The sequence below is a fragment of the Pyxicephalus adspersus genome, chromosome 10, assembly GCF_032062135.1.
Source record: "Pyxicephalus adspersus chromosome 10, UCB_Pads_2.0, whole genome shotgun sequence".
Classification (NCBI taxonomy): Eukaryota; Metazoa; Chordata; class Amphibia; order Anura; family Pyxicephalidae; genus Pyxicephalus; species Pyxicephalus adspersus.
This window is the reverse complement of record NC_092867.1, coordinates 28,895,480-28,914,882: the sequence shown is the minus strand read 5'-3', so window position 1 is coordinate 28,914,882 and position 19,403 is coordinate 28,895,480. Positions and strand designations below refer to the sequence as shown.

The window sequence follows — 19,403 nt, the reverse complement described above, 5'->3', positions numbered from 1 at the left end:
TGATATAGAACGGGTCACATGACATCATCTGAATTCCCAGCTAGTCCTTGGCCGGGTATTATTGCTGTCTGTGCCTTCATTTTTTTTCACTTCCTGTCTCAGAGACAAAAAAAGAATGTATAAGGAAATCACATGTAAGGGAAAGTCCAGCCTGTGACATTTGTCACCTGAATAGGTGTCCACAATGGAAAAGTTCCCCTGATCTTTTGTTACGGTGACAACGGTAAAATTGTATAGGATAACTGAACTTTTGGTGAACTTTTTAATGAATACTCCTGAGCTCGGACTACCATACTAAATGCTGATTTTTGTCTCTATTTTATCAGTCATCACTGTGTAGTCCTGCCTGGCACTGTAATGCTAACGTACCTGCTGAACCATGAGTGCTGCTGCCCCGTTCATTCTCATGGGTGAGCTATATTCTGCTGGTTGGCTGGAATATGGATTTCCCATAGGAATAAGGCGAATTAATAAGGCAGGGTAGCACTTGCAAAACATTGAGAGCAATTTGAGAGCCAGCAGGGACATTTTACCTGGAAAGTCTATAGACTCCATTTATAAAGCAAGGAATATGAGTCAGTTTAGGAGAATCAAATGCTGCCTTTGAAACACATGGACCTGGAAGATTCCTACGTAGGAATGTCTGAGGGATTGCTGAATTACTGGTTTCATAAATAAAGCCCTTAGTGAACATTTTCTGTCCTATTGAAACTATACAGATTAAATCTCTCTGCCGATCACAGGAAGCTTATCGAACCTTAGAGTGGTTTTACCCAAAATTAGATAATAATGATTGCAAGTTCTATTCCAAAGTGAAACTGTGCCCTGAATATGCGCATCAAAATTTGTACAACCTGGAACACGGGATAAAATATCTTTAAACAATACTTCATTCACCTCTGTAGCTATAGGGAGTGTGGGGAAATTCATCCTAAAATGTACAATAGAGGCAGGCAGTAAAAACACAAACATTTGCAGAATGAGTTACTGCACATTACAGGCAGCTAGATAGGTCAGGGATGGCTTGATTTAAAGTTACCTTACTGGGTAATATGAGTATGTCCCTTATATATAGTCGTATTTAACCCTATTTTACATTATTATACCTCTGGACAAACGTGGGCACATGCAGCAGGACAGAAATCTGCTATACCAGTGGCTACATCAGAGCTCAGACTCACTGGGCTTGATTTATTAAAGCTCTATAAGGCTGGAGAGGATACACTTTCATTAGTAAAGCTGGGTGATCTAGCAAACCTTGAATGGATTTCCTAAAAGTAATGTGCTACTTGTTAACAAATGTTTTCAATCTTGGACTACAGGTTTGCTGGATCACCCAGCTTTACTGATGAAAGTGTATCTTCTCCAGTCTTGGAGCAATTTAATAAATCAGGCCTATTATGGCAACAAAGCTACTCTAAAAGCAGAAGGTTAGGTAATCAAATATCAATGGGAAATGTAGAAAAGGCAGAGTTTGCATACCCCAGGAAAATATCCCAAAGTAAATGATAAAGTATAGAGATGGTCATTGTTGTACAGAAGTATCAACTTTCTAGCCAAATCATATGTAAATTCCATGCAAATTGCACTTAAACCCAGCCAATCAAACTCTGCAAGTATTGTGTTTATTTGGCTCAGTTTCAAGTTGGTTCAATTTTTTGCATGGATTTTCTGCATCTCATAAGTTTTTGGATGGTGGCTGCTGGGATCCAGCAAACCTAAAAAGTATCCAGAACTGAAAACATTTGCAACTAATAGCAAATGATTTTTAAGGAATCTGTTGCAGGCTTGTTGGATCACTCAGGTTCTCCCATGATGGTCTATCTTCTCCAGTCTTGGATCTAATAAATCAGGCCCAATGTATTTATTAAAAGAAACCTTTACTGTGTAATATCTGCCTTATATCTTCTGTTGATCTTAGATACAGCTCTGATTTAGGCTGGGCGTGTCATGGAGGTGTAATAGATGATTCATTGTGTAATTTCTCCACCTCTAGCTGAACTATGCACTTTTACTGTCATTTCACTCAACTGACAGGCCACAACTCAATGGTTTGGTGAAAATGACGGCACAGGTCGTTCAACTCCAAACAATGCATTGTCTCTTAAATCATGAAAAAAAAAGAGAATCGTCTAGGCTGTATGAAAGAAGATTTTCTCATCCTAATGGGATTTTAGTCATTATATTCTCAGAATGGGACAGGTTAGTGTAGATTTCAATATAAAATGTGTGATATTGCTTTGATATTCATTGTAAAACATATTTCATGGTATTAGGGATAATGGCTGTCCAGCAGCCTTGGGGGAGTTGGGGGGTCACAATAGGGATGGTGTTTGTGAATTTTGACTGTTCTCTAATGAGGGTTTAATATGATAGAGAATCCATGCTAAAAGGGTCATTAGTATCCCTTTTCCATTTGTTAAAGTGTGTAAAGATAGGTTCACACCTGCTGCTTCAATGTGCTATTTCATTTGGCTCCCCGTGGCTGGCACCTTGCCAGCCGCTTAAGCACTCCCCAGCAGCACTAGTTCAGAAAGTCCTTATTGAGTTATAATGCAGCTTTCAGTTTACAAATATGATTATGCAGTTTGTGGATGTTAAAGCAAATGAATCTTAGGCACTGAGGATGGATGAATCTGCCATTGTTTGAGCAGCAGTAGGCCTAAGTAATGTATGCCTAACTTTTATTACATCTATGGGAACATTGATTTTTTTTAATTTAAGGTGTCATCCTTAATTCGTCCACTAGATGCTGCTGTGTTTGTTTCCATTCACAATGAACGTTGATTGTATTCAAGGAGTGTGACAGCTCCACCTAGTGGAAAATTTGAAAACGACACTCACTATTAAATCTGTATCTGCTATCCCCAAGGGGGACCAGCAATGAGCTGAAGTTGTTCAGTAATGAAAGCATTATACAGTAAATCATGTTAATCATTTAATGAAGGATGTTTCTGGTAATGATAAAGATTCATAATTTACCTTCTGCAAAATGGGGAGCAAATCTAGATTTTAAACCACTATTCAGCTTAGATTGAGCAGTTTTGTTTAAGGGAATTTAAAGCTAATCTCAAGGCAGACATATAAATACACACCTTAAATACAATTATGGGGACCTGGCTGAATTTTCTCTCCTGTAGTTATAGAACACTTACAGCTTGTGATTAAAAAGTAAGGAGAAGCAGCAAACTGATGAGTTCCTCCCTCTGTCCTTTAAACAGCATGCTTGTAAGCAAGTGACTGTATCCTTATGCTGCTTCTCCTTATTGATTTAAAAGCTGCATAAATGCACGTCTTTCATATCTGCTGAGAGTTCAGCTTTAACGAATGGAACCAAAAAGAATTACACCCTCCTGCTTCCAACTGTGAAGCACTCTGACATTTGGCAGGCCCCGCTATGGTGCCTTGGATGCCGTTCAGACCTCTCTTGCACATGCTCGCCCTTTGGGGCGGCCATCAGCTTGCATTCTTCAACTTGTCAGTACTTGCACAGGGCTTGTTGGGTCGGCCTGTGCCACACGCAGACACTGGCATCTACGCTGGGATGCTACAAAGTTCTCCTAGGGTTAGAGTGATCAAAAGCTAAATGAGGGGCAGAAGAAGAAGAGGAAAATCTCAGGTCTCAGGAAAATCTTGGAAAATCTCAGGTCTTGTATTTGCTTCTGTAACCATGTGTAGCCAAAAGAAATACCAAGTAGTTTTTTTTTTTGTATACTAAGTGGTCTTACAGAAAATTATTATTGCTGCAACATGAAAATTGTGTGATACATAAAATGCTTAGAAGTAATATATATATAAATATATAAATTGTTCCAATATGACTCTAACACTGTTGATCAATGAAAAAAAAACACACATGTTAATGACCAACAAAAAAAGAAGACTAAAAAAAAAAAAAAAAAAAAAAAAAAGCCCTAGAGATAAAAATTTTTAAATATTATATTTTCATTGAGTTACCTTTTACTTTTTAGGTGAAAATGTTGTGCCTTGCATAAAAACTTAGGAACATTTTTCCAATTGTCCCTAAATTAAACCAAGAAAACCCTTTAAATGCCAACAAATACAGAAACAATTCTTCTAATCTTAATTACAACTTTAACTTGTTTTTTACTTATGTATTCAACTTTTTCATGTCTTCATGAAGTTGAATTCATAATTTGAAAAAGAAAAAATTACGAAATCTTGATTAAGCTTTGAATTAATATTAGTGATTATTAAATGACTGAACAGTACAGGAACAGCTGCAGTATCAAAGGCTGCCAAACTCATATTAAGGAGGCCTTTTTACTCATGACCCATGAATATTTTTTTTCAATCTGCAAGCCAAATCCATGGGCAGCTGCCTTACTGAATTAGCTGATGTTCTCCAGCTGCCCTCTTGCTTGTATGACTGCATCCTGGCTGTTTTACAGGCAGGCTGGCACTTGCACATGAAACATGCCCGCTGGTATTTCATTTTATCCTCACACTGGCACAAAGACCAAAATCCTCATGAGAGACGCTGCGAAGCAGAAATGTTTGGCCATTGGGCAGTCACCTAGTTCTAGACAAAGTGATCATTAACTAATCTTTCCTAAGATTGCTAATTATAATAGGATTATATACAGTAGATAATGCCAAAAAAACGTTTTAATATATACAAAGTATTTTTATTAGTATAAACTTATTTACTTTTATTAGTAAAGGCTTATACATTGAAGGATCAGTGCGAAAGCATATTCAACTTTTTTATTCATAGTCACCTTTTACTACAGTTTAATAGGTTTGATTTTTTGATTTTTCATTTCAAGTCATTTGCCCAGCATGGAATGTTTTTTGACTTATCTGTTAATAAATATTTTTTCTATTCAAGATCCGGAATTGGTTTATTTTAATCTCATAGAGATCTCATTTATTTTGATTATATATATATATATATATATATATATATATATATATATATATATAATGACCTATGTGTTCTAATTGCAGTACATAACAGGGAACTCAGATTAAGGTGAAATGAGTGATTTAAAATCAAATCTTTTACATGTAAATTATAGTTTTCCTTTTTATGTCAAATAAAGGCTAACAAGTATTGGGGTGTGTTACCAAATAAAATCAAGAGGATGTCCAAACATATGGTCAGTGTGTTTTCGTTACTTATGCCATGTGTACATTTTTGTTCGCAGTATCTCTCCCTGGCCATCCATTCATTATACAGTTGGTGCTAATATACATTTACACCTTAGGTAAAATTAAAGTTTTTACTGTGTTACCATCATACTGCATAATACATAGCATGTCTTGCTGCTATGGGTTACTGGACTTTTTTACTGGGTCCCATGCTGTACACATACATGCACATTCAAACACATGCACACTTATCAGAGAGGCAGATCATATGGTTCACACCTTGGCAGGATGCTACGAAGGGATGTTTCCGTGCAGGATTGTCCTGCGTATAGGTTGGGAGCAATGTGCAATAAAAAGACATGAAGAAGGGTATTATGATTGGGGACTGAGATACTTCAGAATATGTGGCATTAGTGGTAATACTGGGATAGGATGATCTTCATATACTACAGATGTATGAGGCACTGCATGTAAAAAAGACAGAATGATCAGTATATTCTACAGATGTATGAGGTACCGCATGTAACAGAGATCAGATGATATGCATATACTACAGATGTATGAGGCACTGCATGTAAAAAAGACAGAATGATCAGTATATTCTACAGATGTATGAGGTACCGCATGTAACAGAGATAGGATGATATGCATATACTACAGATGTATGATGCACCGCATGTAACAGAGATAGGATGATATGCATATACTACAGATGTATGAGGCACGCATGTAACAGAGATAGGATGATCTGCATATAACACAGATGTATAAGGCACTGCATGTAACGGAGATAGGATGATCAGCATATACTACAGAGAACTATAAGCTCTATAAGCTTAAAGATAGCTATGATTTTACTGTGTATAAAACAGAGGTATGAGGCACTGGATTAAAGAAAAGAGGTATGTGGCACTGTCAATTTCTTTATCAGAATAATGCTAAAAAATACATGAGTAGTTTGAATTTAGGTAGTGCCTAAAAATAGTAAATAGTAAAAATAGTAGATTTTTACATTAAGGTTTTTGCATGTGAGGGGCAATAGAAGGGAACAATTTCCTGCACCATAAGCAGAAATTTTCAGATCACTGGAATTCAAGCATATGAAACGGCAATTTTGCATTGCCTGAATGGAAAACTCAAGTTCTGAGCTGGAAGGCCACACTTCGTTTATGCATTTCAAAGTTTAACTATCCAGATTTGACTGATGTACACATTAAACAGTGTAAAATAAATGTGATCAGCAATGTGTGGGTCTTCATTTGGCATGGTAGAAAAGGTGATGCTATAGCCCTTCCTGTGGAAACTTTCCCTGTTACAATGCTGTCCTGTGCCAAGCGCTCTTCTGTAAGTATTGGCTGCACATTAATAGACAGCGCTCCCATGTGTAAGAGACTTTACACACAATAAATTCCCTCATCAGAGCTGAAGTTCAATTATAACACCCACCAAGTCATTCACTTCAAATGTTTCAAAGCACAGATGACAAATAATAAATAAATGTATCCTACATGTCATATAAATTAGAATTCTTTAACATAAAACCCATGCAGAATTACTAGTAAAAATTTGGGTCAGATAATGAGATGCAGAAAAAAGGGCCACCACGTCAAGTTCATTTACATTCAATGCTTACATATAAACCCTAACCCTAACTGAAATATATTTAGTTTGTTAAAGCATTATGAAAAACATTTCAATTTTCTTACCAAAATTTTATTTTCATCCTTTGATCTCTAGTATGCAGGAGCATACTTGTAGATTAGGAAAGATCATTGTCACTTCATATCTGAATAAGGCCCATCAGATATTTTTATTGTAACAAGAATATATATATATATATATATATATATATATATATATATATATATATATTGTTTTAAATAATAGGAAATAAAACTGCTGAAAGTTTTTTTAGATTTTGATTTACATATGCTCTGATGAGATTTTAGATATTGGATTTACATATGCTCTGATTTAGTATTATAAATGTTTTTATATAATGGTACTATTGAGTCAAGAAGATGGTAACAGAAGAAGCTGCCCGGGGCATGGGGAATACTAACATTTATTGAAATATTTGCAGTTACTGCAGTTCTTTCCTCCAATTTTTCCGACTCTTACATAATTGGTACATTTTGTTCATTAATCCCTTAAGAAACAGAACATTTGAAAAGAGGGTGGTTCTGTGAAACAAGAACTGTTGTAAATAGGCATACTGCCCTTTCAGTCACACTGACACACCCTGCTGTAATTTAAAAAATAGTCCTGGCTGCCAACCTAACAGACTGCTAGCAAACCACATGTACCATTCACTGTGTTAATACAGCTGCAGTGGCCGGATTGCTTACCATGCACTAATTTAAATCATTCTCAAAAACTATTTATTGGAGGGATGGTATATACAGTGTCCTTTTTAGAATGTACCCCAAGCATGCCCCTTCAATGGTAATCCAAGCACAGCGTGCAGATGCTCTCTAGTCATCATTTCTATACACATGCTCAGATATAGTCGCTGGAAATCAGTTTTCAGTGATAATAAAATTAACCAATGCTTTATAGACAGTGCTGTTCTGTTCTAAGGGGAGAGGAGGGTGAATGATGAGTAAGAAGAGTCCAAATTCATTCTCAGGGGTGAACTTTAATGGTTGTTAATGACTGAACAATTATTGATCTGGCATAGGGGATTGGTAAATAATATGAGACAGCTTTACTAATGCCTGGTTTTCATGCAAGATGATTATGAACTTCGCAAAGAAGAATGTGCATGTGAAAAGCTTAACTTTTCACTCCTTCTAGTATTGTTATTGCTCTTCCAAATTTAGGGTACTGACTAGCCATCCATCTCAATCACCTAATTAGTCACCTTCATGTTTCTTCTTCAATCCTCATTCAGTCATTCGTACTTTATCCTCTTCTAAGAGCGAGAGGAAAGTACTTTTATTACTTTAATAATATGTTGTCTGAATACCCCAGAGGTAATATATATATATATATATATATATATATATATATATATATATATATAGAGAGAGAGAGAGAGAGAGAGAGAGAGAAAGAAATAAAGAAAGACAAAGAGAAAAGACTGGGGATTTGAGTGGCTAAACCTCAAAATATATTTAGTATGAATGCTTATATGTCATATAAGTAAGGTAATACAATATTTACAGTGATGATATTATGAACAGGCAATATAGGGTTGGCTCTCCCATGCGAAAACACAAAGGAGAATGCCATGTTTACTAAACAAAAGCCACCTAATTATTATTTGTAGGAATGCTAATTGTTTCAATTCTAATGCGTTTTGCCCATCGGGCTTCCTCAGGGAACTGCCTCACATTCATCACTGCCCTGATTTGTCGGTCTAAGTATACCTTACAGCCATCTAGTCATCTGAGTAATTCTGAAACAAATTCAGATCTAAAGGAATGCTTGAACACTACTAATGAACCATCATATTTATTTTGAAAACTCTCCACATGTTTCCTGAGGAAGCCCAATGGGCGAAACGTGTAAAGTGCAGTAAATTGCAGCACTTCACCATTTTCCAACTAAATGGCCAAAATAAAATATAAAGGATATATATATAGCGGTCCAAATATTTATTTTTTCATACATTTGTAGATGATGAAATTGTGCATTGAGGTTTTGGTGACAAAACTGTTTCTGTAGACTTGAATGGAAAAGCTTTCCAAATTGCATGATCCATGATCATTTGCAACATGTGGCAAGAGAACAACAACCTGCTTACTGGAGCGTTTCATGAAACGCTTACGAATGCATGGTGTTACCTCCTTGCCGCAGTTGTAGCAGTTATTATTATTAATAATAATCAGGATTTATATAGCGCCAACATATTACGCAGCACTGTACATTAAATAGGGATTACAAATGACAGACTAAAACAGACAGTGATACAGGAGGGTAGGACCCTGCCCCGAAGAGCTTACAATCTAGTAGGTGGGGGAATTTACACACAATAAAAGGAAGATATGTAATGGTTGGAAGTAGTGATGGTTTCAAAAGACAAAAGAAGACGGGTAGACAAGTTTGAAAAAATGTGTTTTGAGCGCTCATTTAAATGAGCAGAAAGTAGGAGCAAGCCGAAAAGGACCAGGAAGACAATTCCAGGGAGTTGGGGCAGCTTTAAGCAGTTGAAATTGAACACCTAGAAGAGAATTTCCGAGCTATTCTTTACTGAATGTCTGGACGTTCTATGTACACACGTTGGATGATTCTCATCCAATATGAAAGGTTGGGCTCGGCTTGGGCAAGAAACTAACATATTTAGTTTTAGCCTAATTCCTGGACCTTTTAGGATGGATCCATGAACAACCGGCGGTGATTGGCCACTGTACAAGTCAATAAAAAAGGGCACAGTGGGGTGCTGCTCGCTCCTTCTTCCTCCCTTCTCCATAGAACTGAATGGCACTTTGTGTACAGTACATTTGCTACTCCTTTGAACAAAAATTGAACTTGTGTACGCAGCCTTAGCTTAAATGCAGTATATGCTCTGTTGTGTGTTTTTCTGTTCAAGTATAATCCATTGCATTGTTATATTAGGTAGCCATTTATAATCATAGATGTTGACCAAGTACCCAGTGGTATAGGTTGGTAGTATACAGAAGTATAGATTGATGAAACCTTACCAAATATTAAAAAACCCTCAATCTGAAATCTGTTAATTCCGTTTGCAGATAGGATGATGTAGAAAACTTTATGTAAAATTATAATTTATATAACTTTGGCATACTGCAACTAACAGGGTGCACAGGATATCTGCCCCACATTTATTCTCAGTACAGGTTTTAGGTATTGCACATCTATTTCTTTGCTCACCATGATACTCACACTTAGAACAACACTGCCATCTAGTTGGAGCCTTTTGACATTTAGAAAAGTGTAGCTGCAAGATTTTCTTGTTTTATCAACTATTATTATTAAACAAGATTTATATAGCGTCAACATGTTACGCATCACTGTACATTAAATAGGGGTTGCCAATGACAGACAGTGACACAGGAGGAGGAGAGGACCCTGTCCCAACTGTATTGAATGTCTTCTTTATCATTTCCCACAAATGAGGTATAACTACACACATAGACCCTGTATATTACTATTAGGTGAAAGATATTATAATCAATTACGTGTATTGCTGCTAAACCTTTAGGAGAAAATGAATGCAAAAGAGACACTAATATGCTTAGAAATTAAATGTAATATAGAAAAGGAGGGGAATGGGGTATTTCACATATCCAGTGGCTGTTGGATATAAATAATGCTAAAAAACAAAGTTATAAGGGTTCAGTAATTTATCACAAGTTTCCATTTTTTTCTTTCTTTTTAGACTTTGGGAAATACTAGCTGACCCAGATGAAGTATAGAAATGAGAAAACAGATATATTTCTGTTTTGTAGTTCACACAGTCTTTAATCAAGGAGTATTGAAGTCAGGAGATGGCTGGGCACCCAGCATTTCCAAAGCAGTTGTAGCCTTCATGTAATATTTGCTATGCATCCTAATAGTAATTAGAAGACTAGTCTAATAAATGTGAAAAAAAAAACACTCCACCTGCTGGCTTGAAATAGTAAAAATTAAAGTCATGTCAATTATTTTGTATTTACTTGGCTAAATTATGAAAAATATTTAAAAAATGCAATGGATTTGTATTGAAATAAAAAACACATTACACATTATCATAAACATCTGTTTTTGTTGCCCTTGCCATATACTCTCTTGACTTATTCAGCTGCCTGGAGCGAAGAGAAATACCTGGTATTCCTGGACACTAGTGGTATTCAACTTTCCGATTGTCAATGTTATAGTTTAGAGTTTCTTTGCTGCTTCTGTGTCTGGGCAGTTGAGTTAACTCCTAGATTGCAAGCTCTTCGAGGCAGGGTCCTCTCCTCCTGTGTCAGTCTGTATTCGTCTGCCATTTGCAACCCCTATTAATTGTACAACGCTGCATAATAGGTTAGTGCTATAAAAATCCTGTTCATTATTAATAATAATAATAATAACTATGGACTCTATAAATGATTCCCCTGTCCATTTATCTGAAATTGACAGAGAAGTGTTTATATCTTTGGTTTCAGTTCCTATCAAAGCAATGACTTTTTTTCTGCCACCTAGTGGCCACTTGTCAAAGTGCACAGCGTCACAATAGGAAATGCTAAATGTATAAATGAGAATTGTGAGCAAATTGAATAATTTATAAATAACCCATGAGGTCGGCATTATATCAAAATTATAAGATGAGGCCAATAAACTGAAAGGGCGAATAGATCTTTCAACACAATCACATGAAGCACAATAACAATTCCAAGATATGGCTCAGAAAGCAATGGAAGATTTAGACTGGTGTAATTAAATCCTTGATTTAAATTCCATTGACAAAAGTTGTAAAGTAATGGAAGAAACCCCCTAAAGGTATTAAGTCATCGTCAAGCAGTGAGAAGGTCTTTGTGTACTTATTCATGTACTATACCATTTTTTTGTAGACACTGAATAAAAACCCAGCCAATTATTTGGAGATTGATACGTGTACATTTTAGGCATTAAATACTCATGGTATAGATTTATGCTTTATTCATTTTTCATAAACATAAACAGACAAGTATTTACACAAGTATTTAAATTGGTGTTACATATAAGGATGAAATCTTACTACAGATACCTCAATGAATGAGCTGTGGTCTCTGATAAAGGTAACTGTGCATGTGCAGGTTAGGGAGATAATTAGACTTCAAGGTTTATTTTAATGTTCACCAATAGGTTTAGGCTTTAGGTAATTAACTTTTTAGGATAAAAAGAGGGTGTCTGATTTCCATTGACCCAATTATTAGATATTTGCACATTCTCCAACTAAGATTTTATTTTCAACTCTTTACTTGGGGCTGATAAGATTAATCACATATGAAATAGGGAGGCTTTTTTTTAAATGTTGTTTTTGGAACTTGTAACATCTCTACCCTGCAGCATAAGGTCTTTTGTGCCAACAGCTCCATCTGCACATTTTGTTCTAATACACTGAAAATAAATTTGTTTAATAAGCACTGCTGCATCAATATCTACCTTTATATCTGGAATTTAAACTTTCAAACCTGGACTGTGCTTATCTTTCTTTAAAAATCACCCTGTAACTGTTCCCCATACTTAGTTGAAGCAGCCTTAACTTAATAATGCATTTATTTATGAGCAACACAGAATCCCTAAAGTGGGCACTGCCATCCTTGCATGTATTCCTCCAGTGCAAGGAGGCAACTTAACATAATAGGAGGGTATCATAAGTCCCTAAGTGTAATCAGTCACATTCTGAACTGTTTAATGTTTTACACCAGGGGTGCCCAACAGGTGGATCGCGATCTACCGGTAGATAGCAAAGGCAACGCGAGTAGGTCGCGGTGCCCTGCCTTTCAAAATAAACTCTACCGTGCACAGGAGTTATTAAGTCCAAGTTTTTATAGTTGGTAGACCGTTTTGACTTGGTAATTTTAAAAGTAGCTCGCAAGCCAAAAAAGTGTGGGCAGTGATTTACACATTTATTTTTTTGAAAGTATAAAAAACAAAATATTCACACTGCTGTTTTAGTTAAATGCTAGTCTACTAAAATAACAAAACAAGCAAATACAAAAAATTGTAATAGTAGACGTATTATTTAATTAACAAACAAAAATAATCAGGCAGACCAAAAAGTTCCTGTTGGACTGAGAATGATCTGAAAAGGCTGGACACATTGAAAGTTTCTCTCCTCCCCGGGTAAAACTCGGGGCCAAACCCATGTAAGACAAGGTGTGAAGTGACTGTATGCCACCTATTGTCCTCACTTTGCACACCTAACACCAAGCACTGTAAAATCTCATTATGACTTTACTCCTCATACTTCCTGGGATTTCTTTTGCTTTTTTCTTCAGGATTAGAAAGCTTACTTTCTTTTTTTTCATGTTCTTTAGTTTTTTTCTCTGATTTGTTTAAAATACGTCTTTGCTTAAACCGAACAAGGTCTTCACGGCCAATCTCAATCATCTGTTCTTCCCAAGCTTTAACTTCATTTAGGTACCTGATTTTGTCATCTTCAGCTAACTGAACATACACCTGTCAAAAGATGCAAGAAATAAAAGCAGGATGAAATGAAAGATTTTGTCAAAGCTCCAGAAGGAACACACATCCAAATAAAGCATATATTCTCCTAAACTTTTAGCAAATAAAAAATCAGGAAAAAACTTTCTTTGTTTAGTCACATGACTGTTCAGACTATTGGACCTATTATGTTACTCTTTTCCATCAGAGTTCAGTGGAGAGCATGGATACAGGAAATATAGAAAAGTTGCGCATTCGTACAGCAGGCTGTATCTCAAATCTGCAGCACAATGATGTAAAATGACCAGGCCAGTATGCATCCGCTTTTTGAATTAGCTTTCAAGTAAAAAGCTGGGGAACTGGCAGGATCTCCAAATATTTTAACTGAAAGAAGGGAAAATAAGAACGATGGGTGAAAATACCAATAAAGTTCTCCCCAAATTACAATGGGTGACTATCAACCTTCCTCTCTCCTAACAGATCTATGTTGTTCAACTTATGTGGAAGCAAACAGCCATTGCTTCAAACGTTTTGCGGTAAGTACCCTATCAGAAACAATTAACGGTTTACTTCATTTTTAGAGACCAGCAAAGAGAATCAGCAGCAGTTGCTGCAGATTTCTATTGATCTGGAAGGAGTATGGTCAGGAGAGGAAAGGAACTTTTTTGAACCGGCTATGGGGAGGTTGCACTACAGAATAACTTTATTAAAGTCGATTTATATTTTGAATGTTTATATTTATCCAAGCTTATTTTTTTTTTTTTTTTGGATTGTATCACGTAAATGCCCAGATTTGCACACTGGGCAATAATAAAGTACAGTTAGTTTCCTTAATCCAATGTAGCTCATGTCAGGCCCTGCACAGGGTATTCTTCTATTTATTTCTTATGCAAGTTAAAGCAAATGTAAATGCCACACACAAGCAATGTAAGCATCAAAGCTTTTGCAGCACAAAGCAATGATTGTGTATTGCTTTGGAGGTAAGATGGAATTTTTCCAATACTGTACTTACAGCTTGTATTCAGCCACATCACTAATTCTTACCTGTTTTTTTGAGCTAGGCAATTTGTCCCACTCATGTCTTAGGCTCTTCATCTTTTCCTGCAAGATAGTAATAATAATAACATATGGGGAGACTCTTTAAGAAACACTTTAAAACCTTCATATATAATATATAAATATCCTCTCAATCCTGATATATTCAGTGTTTTCAGTTTTAACGCCAAACAGACTAAATGCTTTATATGCTTCTTGTATAATTGCTTATTGTGACAACTAGTTTTAGTTTCAGTACATGGGACAGCAAATGTTATTGTGTTTGTCCAGGTGAATACAGAAAAAGGTTTTTGGTCTCCAGCATGGTATATGTAAAATAGTGAGTGAAATCTTCCCCAGCTACTGGAGTAGGATTGTCATAAATGTCTTTTCTTACAGGACCTTCGTCCAATAGAGTGCAAACTCTATTATTCCATATGAATGGAAATTGTAACGTATGTGTACATGCTTGACGGGAGGCTGTGCAGCACCAGGCTATTACAGGAATTGGGTTGGGGGTCTAGCAAAGTTAAGTGCAACTTCATCTACTTTAAAAGACGTGTTTATATTTAATGTGAAACCCAACACCAATCCTAATCTGCCCTAGTCACCCCCACCCAAAAGTACTGATCCAGTGTATACATTCTCAGACATGGATCTTTAATTGGTGCTGATTGCATCATTGCAGTAACCTTCTACAGGCTTGAAAGGGGTTATACCCATATCATTTTGGAGAATCTCCATCTCCATACTATTGTTGAAGAATCACCCCATTAGGGTATTTGTGGCGTTACTGCACAGACGCTGCCAGTAGTAATGATTTGATAGCAGAGTAGGCTGCCACTGTCATGGAGAGATAAGTAAACATCTGGGTGTGGGTGGGTGGAGGGTATTGTAGTTGAAATTTATATAGGGCAGGCCACAGTAGGCTAGGTTTGCAGTTAACTGTAAACTTGTCTTTTGGAGTGATTGTGTAATGCATATCATTCATACGATAATGAAAATACAGAATACCAAACATAAATGCATTACAATCTTTTTTTTCTTAAACAAAATATCAAAAGAGTGAACTGATAAGTAGTAGCCCAGACTTCATGTCTTTGTAATACTACACACCACTATAATTTAAAATATATTGTTTAAACCCAAGTCAGCCAAAAGCTACATTTTCTTTTGCTTTTCAGACCTAGAAAATTTCCCAAAATTAAAATGCTGTATTTAAACACCCATGTGTAAAATTTCATGCATTCTAATGTAGTTTGTGTGTTTTTTGGGTATTTGGGGCCTGCAAAATAACCTCACTTTAAAATACTGAAATGCTTGTAATAAAATTCTGGGGAGAATACTGTAACCAGGTAAAATGTATACACTGTTATGGGCATTTTCAAGCAATAATAAAAAAAACAAAAAAAATCCTCTGGATAAAGGAAGCATTAAGGTCCCCCCCAGTGTTTAAATAAAAACAAAAAGAAAGAGGCTCAGGATGTAACACACGCTTCAGAAACATGTATAAACTTACAGGTAAAGTATCGCCTTTGGCTTCACTGTAATTTTCGGATAGGTAGATATTAAAGGCGCTACGACATCTTTTAGGTTGCCCAAGTATTGTCCTTTCCTAAAAAGTAAAATGTAACAAACTAATATAAAACAAGTTTACTTATTAAAAAAAACAAAGTAAAGTTTGCTTAGTTAAAAAAAGGAAGGCTGTTTTGCCTTTTCTGCCAGTCTGTCAGCACTATTTTTCTTGTGTGTACACTAAGCCACACATGCAAGGTTCAATGCCAAAATAAGAAATTCCCCATGCGCATGTGACGGAGCTACTTTATCTGAACCTGACCAATTAAGATGGCCAATTCATCAACCAAATAAATATTTTTAGTTTAGTAACTAATATTCTAGTTACCACTTGCAAAGTGTGAATGACAATCAGAAAAATCAGTAATCAATAAATAGAGAATTTGAGCGCAGCGAGTCATCAGCGAGTCATCATATTCAATTTGGTGTACAGACTGCTCCTTTTATCTTGTATATAGTTCCGCTTTAGGGTTTGATTAGCTTATACTTGCTAATAATTGTGTGCATTCTTTTTTTTTTACCCTTACCCTTTTCTGCCTCATCTTTTTTCTTCTTTCCAGTCTCTGTTTCCTTTTGTCCTTCAATATTTCTATGTCTATAGGATGAAGACTTTCTTTGTATGCATTAAAAACTTCTCTGTATTTCATATTTTCAGCCCTTGCAGCATCTATATATGCCTGCAAAAAATAAAAAGAAAAAACAATATTCATCATTGCGTGAAGTAAAGGTCTGCACTAGTTTGGTATTCTATCATATGCAGGGTGGCGATGTACCCAGTCTGCTACCACACTCATAAGCAGCTTTGGCATATAAAGCCCTCCAGCTTACATAAAAACAAACTCTGTAATTACCAATGAAAGATAATGTGTACTGACACCACAACAGAGTACAGGTGACCAAGAGGTAAATGTGCAGAAACTATTCATACACAGAATTCAGTTAGATAAACAGGTCTTCCTTAATGTGGCCATATACTAGTTGACGAATGAATGACCAGTGTAAACGACTGATATCTTATTCTTTGATTCTCAAGAACATTAAATCTAATAATAAGAAATCTAAATGATTACAAAAATGACCTATACAATACTGTCACTCGGCTAGGTAGACGACACAATGTCCAAATCTAATCATCAAATACCAGTCTGTCATGCCAAAGATTTAGCCTGGTTCAATCAATGTTACATGAGAAAGATCTAGTGCCTGTACAGCTCCTGCAACAATTTACTTTTCCCTTCCGATACAAGTAAAATACCACCTACTTGTCTTTCAGCTTCTGGCAGTGCCCTCCATTCATTCCCGATCATCTTGGAAATTTCAAAGACTGTTGCCTCTATAAATATTAAAAAGAAATTTAGCAGTCTGACAACACCACACATGTACAGAAATAACATATAAAAAAACACATGGATGAAATGTTTTCTTAATCTTTGTTTTGCTGTTTTACAATCCACTTTTCTTTGCAAGCATGATTTCAATTTACAATCTCTTAAACTCCTGTCTCCACAAATACAAAGACAGAATCCATTAATTGGAGTGGGAAACTTTGCTGTAAGGTGCTCATTTGAGTAGTTTCTTGGTGCTCTCCACCAAAACATAAAACACTAGGTAACTCAATTACCTTTTTGCATTAAAGCCTGAGTCTCTAGTTGCAGGGGGGGCTTTCTCTTCCTCCTGCTTTGTAAACCTTGGGCTGATATATTAAAGCTCTGCAAGAGTCGAAAAGAAAGACTATCATGGGAGAACCTGGGTTATCCAGCAAACTTGGAATCGATTTCCTAAAAATATTTTGCTATTAGTTTTCAATCCTTGACTAGATCCATTACAGGTTTCTTGGATTACCCAGGTTCTCCCCCAGAGCGCTTTAATAAATCAGACCCATTTTGGAAAATCTATGCTCTTTGTAGCTTCTAATAAAAGTCCCCAGCATGGATAACTATCTAGTTATGGGTTACTCTGATGCAATGGTCGTGGTTTAGGATTACAGATTCTACATAATTGTTCAGCTGCAAATTCTTTTAATAAGGAATAGAATTAAAGAGAATGTCAATGATGTTGCCGATAAACCTCTATATGTATCAACCGTGCATCATATGAATTACACACAAAGAAAAAAGAAACACAAACCATACCTGGGTGTTTCTTAATGAGTATCGGTCGCTGCTCACTCAAAAAGCGAAAAAAAGATGACAGAGGACGTTTCGGGGGTGCCTTTGGTGGAGGAGCTTTAGTGAAGTCATAAGGAGCTGTATCGTTCGAGAACCATCTGACTGTTGCACATTGCATAGTCGATAAAGCACAAGGAAGGCTGCTGCATCTAAAAGGAAGTGGAGACACAGTCACATAAATACCTACCAAATAAAGCAAAATGATTGTTCGGTTTTCTTGCATGGGATTACTGGACAGGAAATCGAATATAAGACAGTAAATCCTAAACTAATGGTCTATTTGTTTTGAACACCTGTATGTGTAACTCACTTCTGGGAATTTGTTTAACTCATTGAGATTAAATGACAGCCATCTGAAGGGTCATGGTGGAGTTTGGTGATCATACAAAGGTACACAAATGGCTGCAGAACTTAGGGCACATCGAGTCATATTACCTATTTATCTCCCAATGCTAAAAAACCCTAAAGCACAAATGTTTGCAATCTGCTGTTTTTTCTTCTTCAGACTGAAGAACATAAAAACATTATGTTACTTTTGTTGACACGTGATTTTGTTGACACGTATATTTATTCCCTGCTGACCCATGTCCCATCACTAACTGCATCTCTTAGATTGTAAGCTCTTCTGGGCAGGATCCTCTTCTCCCGTGTCACTGTAACTGTCACTTGCAACCCCTATTTAATGTACAGCGCTGCGTAATATGTTGGTGCTCTATAAAGTGTTTAGTAATAAGAAGAAGAACAATAGTAAAGGTTTGATTCAAGATCATTTATACCAGGTACAGAATATACTATAGGAAAGTCAGCTATCATTTGATCAACTATCATCCTGGACATATCATAAAAGGAACAATATGTTCTCCTAGACCTCCGGCCAATACAACAAGAAGAGGACAAAACCCTGAGATATAGAATTTAAACAAATGGTATGCATACATCATTGGCAAAACCCACCAATTCTTTTTTATATACAGAAATTTCTGAATGTAACAATTGTATGTGATACAACACTTCTGGTTGTTAAGTAACACAATATGCCTAAAGGTCCAAACATCCCCGTGTAAGAGCGACAGAGGAAAGGGGCATAAGTGGGGCAGCAGGAAAGGGGCAATGGAGGGGGATGACAACAGGAATTTAGCTCCAGAAGAAGGACAGTGGGGTAAGACAGAGGCATTCATTCTCTCTAGTGAAGGACAGAGAGATTCAGTTATAGAAGAGGGGCAGTGGAGTAGTACAGTGATTCAATTTTAGAAGAAGGACAGTGGAGGAGGACAGAGAGATTCAGTTGTAGAGAAGGAGAGATTCAGTTGTCGGGGAGGGGGAGTAGAGAAGGACAGAGAGTTAAAGTTGTAGAGGCTGCCAGAGAGATTCAGTTGAAGAGGGGGAGGACAGAGAGATTCAGTTGAAGAGGGGGAGGACAGAGAGATTCAGTTG

The 19,403-nt window shown here is 36.4% G+C and overlaps 1 protein-coding gene across 1 annotated transcript in view; it reads right to left on the bottom strand.

The window, feature by feature from the left end:
- Window positions 1-11,683: 11,683 nt before the first annotated feature.
- TFAM (transcription factor A, mitochondrial) overlaps window positions 11,684-19,403 on the bottom strand; it is an 8,717-nt gene continuing 997 nt past the window's right edge. The window contains exons 2-7 of the mRNA XM_072425181.1: window positions 17,934-18,118; window positions 17,064-17,134; window positions 16,329-16,478; window positions 15,746-15,841; window positions 14,236-14,292; window positions 11,684-13,206 (exon numbers count right to left, since the gene is read on the bottom strand). Of these exons, the coding sequence (XP_072281282.1) occupies window positions 12,982-13,206; window positions 14,236-14,292; window positions 15,746-15,841; window positions 16,329-16,478; window positions 17,064-17,134; window positions 17,934-18,118 (784 nt within the window). The 3' untranslated portion in view covers window positions 11,684-12,981. The remainder of the gene's footprint in view (window positions 13,207-14,235; window positions 14,293-15,745; window positions 15,842-16,328; window positions 16,479-17,063; window positions 17,135-17,933; window positions 18,119-19,403) is intronic.